Source organism: Scylla paramamosain, chromosome 3 (genome assembly GCF_035594125.1).
Source record: "Scylla paramamosain isolate STU-SP2022 chromosome 3, ASM3559412v1, whole genome shotgun sequence".
Taxonomy (NCBI): Eukaryota; Metazoa; Arthropoda; class Malacostraca; order Decapoda; family Portunidae; genus Scylla; species Scylla paramamosain.
Window position 1 is genome coordinate 39,110,689 of NC_087153.1, and position 11,167 is coordinate 39,121,855.

Here is an 11,167-nt window from a genome sequence, read left to right on the forward strand (position 1 = left end):
TAACCATTCCCGGAAAAAAAGAAAAGAAATACGATAGTAAAATCAGTATGATAAGACCTAACAAATCGAGCTACAGCTTAACTTAGCTGTAGCTAAATAAGTAATAAGTAAATAAGTAGATAGATAAATCACAAACATAAGCAGACAGAACATGAAAATAGATAAACAGATGAATACTGAATTAAAATATAGAGGTAAGAAAAGAAAGACAAAAACAAAGAAAGAAGGAAAGAAAATACACACAAATGAGTAAATAAATAAATAAATAATCGAGAGCAAACAAGAACAAATCAACAAGAACGAACACACGCACACACACAGTAAAATTTACAAATGAGGAAAAAAAGTCCAAATCAAAACAAACAATTATCAATCACCAAACCCACTAACAAATAATTTTGCAGCTGATATGAGAACTTTTCACCGCCACCGTGCTAATCAGATAGCCAAGCAACGCCCTCTGACAACCCAGCCCGCCAAGAATACTTATAGAGCGCTGCCAGGGCGGGACAGAGACTAGTACGGGATCTAGACGCGAGCCAGCATGGTGAAGAACCCGAGTAAGGAGAAGATTGTGGCCCCAGTGAAGGAGTCTAAGGGTCACAAGAAAGAAGTTAGTAATGCGTGCGTTTGTGTTCGTCTTGTAGATACTTGGTTTGATGTTGCGTGTGTATGTAGTTGTGATGGTACTTGCCTAGTTGGTTTGATTGTGTGTGGGTGTGGGTGGGTGTGTGTTTGTGTGTATGTGTATGTTATTTCGACTGCTTTGGACTGGGTCTAGTGGAAGCTGTTGTGTTTTTCGTAATTCCAGTGGTAGTTTTACATGGTTTAATGGATGTTATTAAGGGTTTTCTGAGTGTTTTTTATTTATTTATTTATTTTTATTATTTTTTTTTTTTTTTCGTGATTCCAGTGATAGTTTTAGTTCGTAGTGTAAATTAGTTTGTTTTTTCCTCCTTTTTTGTGGGGGAGGTGCTTTTTCGTGATTCCAGTGACAGTTTAACACGCTACAGTGGAAGTTATAGCGGTTTTCTGGGATATCCTTCCTTACAGTTGAACAGGTTGTAATGGAAGTTATTATTTTTTTGGGAGCTGTTTATTATTATTATTATTATTATTATTATTATTATTATTATTATTATTATTGTTATTATTATTATCTATTTATTTATTTTATTTATTTATTTTTTTATTTTTTTATTCTAGTGATAGGTCAGCATAAGTGGACGTTATTCTTAAGAGTGAGTTCATTATTCTAGCGATAAAAAAATAAGGATTTCCGCACCAGAGTTTTAGTGGAAATTACTGGGATCCTTTTCAGTGACATTTTCTCATCATGCTAACAGTAAAAGATGCACTGTCATCGTGAAATAATAATAATAATAATAATAATAATAATAATAATAATAATAATAATAATAAAATAACTACCCATAAGATTCCCACTAATCTCTATAGCTTTGAAAATATTCCTGATAAGACAACAAAGCCTTAAAACAAATACGTAGAGAGAGAGAGAGAGAGAGAGAGAGAGAGAGAGAGAGAGAGAGAGAGAGAGACAACCACAGTACCGCACAACAGGTGAAATCATACAAAAATACTAAATAATCTGTAATAAGAAACTAAGTAAATACTCGCACGTGGCACTGTTGTAATCCTTCAGACGTGAGGAAGAGGCGAGTGCAGTGAATAACACGCACAACGGCAGCGTTCATCAGTCAAGCTAAGCCATTGGTTTGATCAGGATGAGGCTAAAAAAGCTTGTCCCTCCCCGCCCTGCCTGACAGACGTGGCGCCACTCTCTCTCTCTCTCTCTCTCTCTCTCTCTCTCTCTCTCTCTCTCTCTCTCTCTCTCTCTCTCTCTCTCTCTGAAGGAAACTGATACATCTGCTCATGTTTTCCTTCATCCTCTCCCTGAACCTCAACCCCTTTCGTTCTGCTCTTTTCTCCTCTTAATTAAACTTACTCGTATTATCGTGTTTACTAATTTCACTCCATTGTGTATGTGTGTAAGGTTCATAGACTTTCCTGTTTATTATCCTTGTGTGTGTGTGTGTGTGTGTGTGTGTGTGTGTGTGTGTGTGTGTGTGTGTGTGTGTGTGTGTGTGTGTGTGTGTGTTCCGGCTCCACACATTTCTATTCCCACAAGCATGCGTCATCTGTGGCCGGTCCGTGTGTCACTGCTGATAGCGTGGGAGGGGCGAGATAAGGTAACCGGGGAATGCAATGAACAGTCAACACCGCACGTCACTGTCAGGACGCGCCGCTTCTCTCTTCACGGTTCAAGGCCTCTCGCGCTGGCCTGCATGAACACTGAACACTGAACAGCGAACAGCGACTCCCTTGTGCCTTGTCCCGCCACATCCTCGGATGACTGAGATGAACTGTTAGTTAGTGTGTGTGTGTGTTGCGATTGATCTCTGGTTAATGAAAAAAATTACATTATAGTTTTCTTGGCCTACACTCCGCCTGATGAAGAATTTGCGGCTCATTCAAGTCGATTTGGATTCGGTGAAGTAGTTGTTGAATTTAATCTTACGGTAAAGGAGAAAGTTTATACTATCTTCTTAGCCTCCCGGAAATCCCTCCTCCCTTTGTTTACACTCCGCCCGCTGACAGTTTGCGGCTAACATAAGTTTATTTTGGATATTTTGTTATAGTTATGTTATATTCTTACGGTAAATGAGAAAGTTCATAGTAGTCTTCTTACCATTTGTTTGAGTTCAGCATCCCTTGGTTTACACTCCACTCTCTGACAGTTTGCAACCAATACAACTTAAAGATTCGCATTTACGCAAAAAAAAAAACTGACGGGTATGAATGATACATGCAGTGATTCACAAACACTGAATGGATGAGTACAAATGAACCGAAATCTTAAAGTGAAGAATAGCAAGATTTATGAGTGACTGATGATTGAACTGATAACTGAGCGCAACAGTCAGCGAGATTAACACTGGACTGATGGGGGACGGTGACGAATGATGTGCTTGTGTTTGCAGTCTGTCTCGAGTACGCCAGCTTGACATGATGACTTGAACTCTTGCTGGAGGGACGATTCAAGACACTTCTCCACGTGGTTTTATCATCTTTCTGGACAATTCTCTTTGGGACTGGCATCTTCAGTTAGCCCTTTATTCTCATTACTTCTTTCCGACGTGTTTTGTTGCTCTTAAAAAAAAAAAAAAACGATAATAAAAAAAAAAAAAAAACGGCTATGACACATTTAGGAAAGGAAAAGGGAGGCGTGAGATTGTAGCTGCGTCAGATTCCCACGCAACGATCGACCATAATAGGCCCGTGATGTTTCAAAACACTGTGACCTCTCACAAACATTATTATCAAACGCTAGAGATAAGTTAGGTTTTCTTACGGGTATTTTCTTCCTATTTTATGGTGAAGAAATCCTATTAAACTATCATTAAAATCATGAAAACACGCTTGAAAACCTCAGCAGTGTTACAAAGCATGGTGGAAGAACTGAGACGCAGGAAGGCTAGAGGATGTACTGAACTTTCTTATCAGTGTTTTCTCCCGCCGGTGATGCAGAGACCCTATTAAACCACCACTAGCATCATCAAAATACCCTTGGAAGCCTCGATACGCACACTGGAGCATGATGAAAGAGTGAAGAGACGAGGAAACGTTTCTGAATACGTTGTCATTTCATTTATTAATTTTCTTTAGCATCAATGTTTTCCTCCTATCGATGATGCAAAAATCCTGCTTAACTGTCAAAGAAATCACGGAAACACTTTTGAAAACCTCGATACATAAGTTATACCGGACCGTGAGGAAGGAGTTAAAAGCAAGGCGCAGGAACGTTTGCGAAGCGCTTCACTGTGGCTTAAGCAGTGCAGACGACGACCTTGCCACTCATCAAGCCTCTTCAGCATGCTGCGTTCGTTCCTTGAAGTCATATGTTGTCTTTCCCAATAAGCCGTCACTCTTACCAGTGTTTTCCTCCAACTGGTGATGCAGAAAGTATTAACTATTACTAGAATAATTTAAATAACCTTGAAAACCTCAGCAACTTAAACTGATGGGTGGTGAAAGAGTATAGACCCAGAAACGTTTGGGGATGCACTGTCATTTTATTTATTTACTTCTGTACCAGTGCTTTCATCCCATTGGAGATGCAGAAACCTTACTAAACCATCGCTAGAATAATAAAAAAAACATTAGAAACCTTACCAACGTTCACAGAAACATGGTGAAAGAATGGAGACGCGGAAACGTTTGAGAACGCGCGCGAGTTGAGGTCAGCCTTGTCACTCACTAAGACTCTCGCGTTGCGTATGTTCCTTGTAACCATCTGTTGTTTTTTTTCCCAGTAAGCCAAGTAGGAAGAAAAGCTGCATGCACGGAGCTTCTCACGTTTACACTTCAAGCAGGTTATTTATGCGCTTCCCCGAACCCTTGCCAGACCAAGACTCAACTCGTCAGCTCGTCAACTTGTCTCATATTCATGCTAAAGCCTCCCTCTCTCTCACGCATTAACAAGAATAGAATAGATAACACCGCATTCACCATAACACCACCCTGGAGTTGCATCATGCCTCAAAGCAGTGGGAGCCTGAGAGAGATAGAAGGGGAGATGCGGGGAGGTGAGGGTGCTCGGATGCTCCTTCCTTTCCCGGGAGAGCGCAGCGGAAGGGGGGCCAGACTCGCTTCTCGCTATGGTCCCTCTTGGTCACTGCCACGCCGCCTCGCATCCTCTGCTGAGTTCTCATGCTTGTGTGAATGGTGCTTTATCAAAACAATGGTACCTCCTGTCACTGAGTGTAGGTGTTTCTGGTCCTGTTGTCATGGTGGTGGTGGTGGTGGGGGGGGGGGTGAAAGAGGCTGTAAGTTGGTGTGGGTTGGGATGTTATAGCACACACACACACACACACACACACATATACACGAGGGAGGGTTGAGATGGTGGTGTCATGATTAGTTTTACTGCCTGTGAAGTTGAATAATGATAAAAAAAAGAAAAAATAGCTGAATAAATCATGGTGAAAATTCTCTCTCTCTCTCTCTCTCTCTCTCTCTCTCTCTCTCTCTCTCTCTCTCTCTCTCTGACATAGTACACTGGTGAGGCATAGTAACAGTCACATAATCAACACTTTCAAACAATAAAGTCAACCTCACTACCACATATACGTATCGTGGAACGCACCACCACTACAAAAGAAAAATAAACTCGTACGTGGTTTGTTCCCGTCTCCGGCCTGTGCCTTGACTCAGTTGGCAGCCTGCTACGCTTAACCGCGGGCGCAAGCACTCGTTGGCTCTCACTGACTCCCTCACTCGCTAGCAAGCAACACCAACAGCAACTTCAGCTGACAACACTTTACTTTCCTCACACCCATCACAACACAGGACGGTATGTGTTTGAGTGCAGAAGATAAGGTGGTGGTGGAGGTAAAGATGTGTGTGTGTGTGTGTGTGTGTGGCAGCGGGGCGGGTTGTCACGTGGTAGTGTTGATAGCTGCTTGTGTGTGTGTGTGTGTGTGTGTGTGTGTGTGTGTGACGTGACGTGTTGGTTTTGGTGGTTGCGTGAGTGCTTTTTGTTATATTTGGTGGTGTTGGTGTTGTTGGTAGTGATGGTGATGTAATGATTATTCATACTTTTTTATACGTCGTAGTGGTGAGGCCTACAAGATTGTTCATTATTATTATTATTATTATTATTATTATTATTATTATTATTATTTTATTATTATTGTTGTCGCTGTTGTTATCGTCATCGTTATAGTCGCCAGAGAGAGAGAGAGAGAGAGAGAGAGAGAGAGAGAGAGAGAGAGAGAGAGAGAGGAGAATAACAGCGAGGGCTAGGAAGAAAACGATGTGCTGATGTGTTAAAGCCGAGCCGGACGGTGTTAATGGAGGTCAGATAAGGAAGTATGGGGCATCACAGGCAGCCTCAGGAAAAACACGTTTGCTGCGCCCTCGCCTCAGCCTCCCTCGACACCCCGACGGCAGAGGACAGAGTGCCTAGACTGGGAGTAGACGGTTGAGCTAGGAATGCTTCACGCCAACTGACAGTACAAAGTCGTATTTACTCTTCAGTTATTATTATTGTTCAGTATTTTGAAATGTACTGTCATAAAGACTTTTTTTTTTAAGATTATAGATGTGATTATTTATTAGTGTGTATGTGTGTATGTATTTTTTTCTTGTTGTATTGGTTATGCGGAAATCCTGTTAAACGATCACGTAAATCTTGAAAATACCTTTGAAAACGTTAAAGTAAGTACAGTACATTACACTAGGGTATGTTTAAAGTAGTACAGATTATATTCCTATGTATTCCTCCTCCTCCTCCTCTTGCTTCCCCACTTCTTTTCCTCTTTCGTTTCTTTCTTCTCCTTTTTCATTTATTTATCTTCTTACTCCTATCATTTCTTCTTTTCTTCGTTTTCCTCCTCCTCCTCCTCCTCCTCCTCCTCCTCCTCCTCTCCCGCATCCATATCTTCGAGACATCAAAACGTTTGACAGTTCCCTCCCAGGACTTAGCAGCTCGGGAGTTGGTATCATGACAACAAAAGAAGATACAGGAATGGCCGGAATATCTGTCTGTAATGGTGTCTTTTGCCTACTGATATACCGCGCCAGTGTTAAGAGTGGTATTAAGTGCTCGAGCAGCGTAAGGTGCGGGGTATTCAAGGCGGCTTAGTTAGTTAGGTTGGGATGATCGAGATTAGAGAAGATAATAAGATTTTGATTAGGATAAAAGGAATAATGATTTGTTATCCTATTTTATCTATTATGTACAACGAAAGAATAATAATAATAATAATAATAATAATAATAATAATAATAATAATAATAATAATAATAATAATAATAAATCCAACTAGTTACCCATCACATTAAAGAAAAGTAAGGAATTTCAGACATAACTAAGACAGGAAAGGACTTTTAACTATGAAGATTGTAGGGTGAGGAAATAATTACCACGCCTCGCTGGTTCGGGGAAAGAATTAATATGTCATTGTTTGTTTATTGTGGTATTTCAAGGCCAGGCTTTCTGTTACGTTGTACGACTAGTATATTCTATAAGTTACCCCTTTAGCTTACACGTTTTCTATCATGTGATACGTTTTCGTGCGTGTAGGAGAATTCGATTATTTGTTACCGATACTAATATGTTTTCTATCGTGTTTTTTTTTTTTTTTTTTTTTTTTTTTTTTTAAGAAATTCTATTATATTATTTAGTTTAATTTTATTTTACCTTATTTTATTTATGCTTAGTAGTATTAAAACGTTTCCTGCCATGTCAAAAGAGGTATTGCTTATTTATTAATGTTAACCACGACTAAAACGTTTACTGCCTTGTCTTAAAAGGATTCAGTTATGTTTACAAATACCAAAACGTATCATAACATATCTTAAAAGGGATCTAATTCATTGGTATGTTTACCCATACTAAAACGTTTACTACCGTGTCGTACAAGGGATTCAAGTTCACGAATATGCTTACCAATACTAAAACTCTCTCTCTCTCTCTCTCTCTCTCTCTCTCTCTCTCTCTCTCTCTCTCTCTCTCTCTCTCTCTCTCTCTCTTACATAATTATGTAAGAAAGTAAACTTATCACCTGAATCATGAGAATATCCTCGAGAATCTTGCCAACGTGTATTATAAAAACCCTTTGAAAAGTTTGCGGAGATGAAGACGACAGTACTTGAGAATTTTTTACCCTCCTGCAGTTCAGTACGTATGCTTGCCATCACGTGATCACATAATGTAGCACAGTGGTGGAATGTGTGCTTAACTGTAACGTAATATGGTATCTTTTGCTTGGGAATTTCAATGAGGCAGTGTTTGTGGGTTAACGATGGGCATGACAGTATTTTGAGACACCTGCCCGAACCTCGACCACTTTCCAAAGGCTTTACTTCTTGTATGCTGAAGAGATACGGGTTTTTAGGTCTGTTTTTAAGGTTCTAGTGATAGATTAACGTGATTTCTATATTGTTAACAGTAGAAAGACTCTTTAGAATTCGGCTATTCATCTCTATGGTCTTTGAAAATAGTCGTGGTGAGAGAGCTAAGAGTTTTTGAATGCAGGCTTTGCTCTCCACCGTCAGCAGGTGAAAAAAAGAGACATGAGAACACGGTTTATCATCTTCAAGGCGTTTGATAAGTAGAATTGTGTTGGTGACTAAAAATAAACATTTAAGAACACGGAATAAGGTCTCTCTCTCTCTCTCTCTCTCTCTCTCTCTCTCTCTCTCTCTCTCTCTCTCTCTCTCTCTCTCTCTCCTTTTTTTTCTTTGTTTTTCTTTTTCTTCCCTTCCTTCCTTCCTTCCTTCCTTCCTTTCTTAGTTTACGTGACAAGACCAGCTCTGGGCAATAAATAAATAAATAAGTAAAATAAAAAAAATAAAACCACTTTTTAAAATAAGAAAAAAAGAGAATAATAAAAAAAAAAACGAGAATAACCAAGAGAAAGATACATAGCCTTTATACAGACGCCCTCAAACAGACACAACAACAAAACTACTGATAGTATATATTTCACAGATGCCTGGGCAGAAGAAGAAGGCGCTAACACCGTACCAGGGGAAGAGGAGAGCCTTCGGGCACTTCTACTGCGAGGAGTGTGACAAGGAGTGGACCTCAGCTAACTCCTGGGCCAACTGTTACCAGATCTGCAGGGACTGTGACTCGCGTGTTTATCCTTATAAGCAGGTAAAAAGATTAAAAAGTTATAGTCTGTATTGTAACTTAAGAAATTGAACCTAAGAGGACTGTGAACACCTTAAAACTGAACCTTTCTTTCTCTGTAGCCTTTTGAAAGAATCATAATGGGCGTATGGGGATAAGGAAATGTGGGAAGCTGCAGGAAGCCATCAGACTTCCACGTGGCAGTCGCTGTATGTAACATGTCTGCTTCATTTTTATATACCTGTCATTCCCATCCATATATTTGTCTAATTTGTCTAATCTTTCAAAAGCTTCCTATTGACTCGGCACTTAGAACCTGAAACTGAATCACTATGTACTGGAATCTAAGAGAACTGTTGCTTGGAAACTGAACCTTCGTGTATTGGAATCTAAGAGAACTAAACACTGAATGTAAACCTTTCTGTATTGGAAGTTGGCAAATTGGGTACTAGGATAAATTTTTAGGAGTGTTAAAAGTAGAAGTCCCGAAGTAATATTAAAGTTGTATTAAGCCCTAGTCAGCCTCATCTAAACTATGCTGTGCAGTTCTGGGTCAATTAGAGTTAGTACAAATAAGGATGAATAAAAGGATACAGGGGATGAGGGATATTCCTTGCAAAACGAGACTGAAACTGTTAAATTTACAATCTTTGGAGAGACCTAGGTTAAGAAGGGACCTGATAGAAGTCTTTAAGTGGTATAGGGGTTATAATAAGGGTGACGTAAGCAAAATTCTCAGGATCAGTAATCAGGATGGAACAAGAAACAACGAGTTTAAAGCTTGGAAAATTTAGGAAGGAATTGGTTTTCAAATGTAGAGTGGTAGATGAATGGAACGAACACAGTGAAGAGTCATTAGGGAACTTTAAAAGATTAGACAAATTTATGGTTGGGGATAATAAGTGGAAATGGTTAAGCGTGTTTCATACAGGGACTGCCACGTGTAGGCCTTACAGCTTCTTGCAGCCTCCCTTATTTTCTCATGTTCTTATGAATCTAAGAGGTGGACGCTTTCGAACTGAACCCCTATGCATTGAAGTCTACGAGAACTAAACGCTTTGAAACTTTAACCTTCATGTGTAGGGATCTAAAAGGACTAAACAATACAAAACTAAAACTTTCTGTATTGGAATCTAAGAGGTGAACGTTATGAAACTTAATCTTTGTGTAATGGAATCTAAGAGGACTATAAACGGTCTGGTAGTGTCTTGTCAGGTAGTGTCTGGTAGTGTGGAGGTTGGATAATGAAAATACGATCACTTCTAAACAACATCAACATTTTTCTTCTACTTTTCATGACTTAACTGAGAACAGGGACTATGTAGATCCCACACTACAACAGCCAAGATAAGACCCCAAGAAAGGTCTAGAACAGGGACACGTATGCTTACCCAACACTACCTGCACAAAACCCCAACACACTTGAGAACAGGGACCTACCAGTAATATTTACCCAACACTATAAGACCCTGAAAAAAGAAACTTGGGAAGAGGGACCTGGGTATAACCAACACTTCACTACATCAGACCAGACTCGAAATGCATCAGCAGAGGGACGTGATGTACAGCCGCGATCATAATTTGTCCTGCTTCGTGTCATAATGAATTGTAAGGTTTGAACAACAATGCGTCCTGAGGAGAGGAGTGCGAGGAACCTGAACTGGTCACGATTCATCATGACGAAACATGACAACTTATGACCGTGACTGTACGTACCTATAAGCAAAATTCTTGGGATCAGCAACCAGGATAGAACAAGAAATAATGGGTTCAAGCTTGAAAAATTTAGGTTTAAGAAAGAGAAAGGAAGAAATTGGTTCTCAAATAGAGTGGCAGATTAGTGGAGCTTAAGAGAAGATTAGATTATGGATGGGGGTGATAGGTGGAAATAGGTAGGTATATTTCATACAGGGACTGCCACGTGTAAGCCTGGTCGCTTCTTGCAGCTTCCCTTATTTCTTATGTTCTTATGTTTAACACCAACTATTGCACGACTCCACCCTAACCTGCACGTCCCTCCTACAGCTAAGGCTTCAGAAAGGAGAGGGAGACACTAAGAAGAGAAAGCCGCACCGTATGGACCTCTGCCAGCGGTGCATTGAGACGGGGACCCGCTGCTGGGAGATGGTGGAGTGGCCCCGTAAGAAGTCATGAGGAGTCCACCGGGACACCACAAGGCCGCCATAGCTACACCAGCACGGCCCCGGGTTGACAAAGGGATGTAGGACGGAAAACCGCTTAGATCTAACCTCGTGGGATTCAAGAACCATGTTTGTGATTGTTGGAAAGTATCGAGATTGTTGTTTTAATTTATTTGTTTGTGATTTATTTGTTTATGTTTAAAGTTATTGGAGAGTACGTCTTATGGTTATTACTTGATTATTTATCATTATTTTCATTTATTTATACTTATTCTTTTGTTTTAGTGTGTGTGTGTGTGTGTGTGTGTGTGTGTGTGTGTGTGTGTGTGTGTGTGTGTGTGTGTGTGTGTGTGTGTGTGTGTGT

At 40.1% G+C, this 11,167-nt stretch overlaps 1 protein-coding gene across 2 annotated transcripts; it reads left to right on the plus strand.

Moving 5' to 3' along the window:
* Positions 1-455: 455 nt before the first annotated feature.
* On the plus strand, positions 456-11,167 carry LOC135095454 (zinc finger CCHC domain-containing protein 24-like). 2 transcript variants are annotated; one of them, XM_063996305.1, is made up of 3 exons: positions 456-613; positions 8,519-8,686; positions 10,688-11,167. In XM_063996305.1, exons 1-3 carry the CDS (start codon positions 545-547, stop codon positions 10,814-10,816), a joined length of 366 nt encoding a protein of 121 aa, XP_063852375.1. In that variant the 5' UTR covers positions 456-544; the 3' UTR covers positions 10,817-11,167. The 2 variants fall into 2 exon arrangements, with proteins under 2 accessions (XP_063852375.1, XP_063852381.1); XM_063996311.1 differs by lacking the exon at positions 456-613 and adding an exon at positions 5,234-5,374.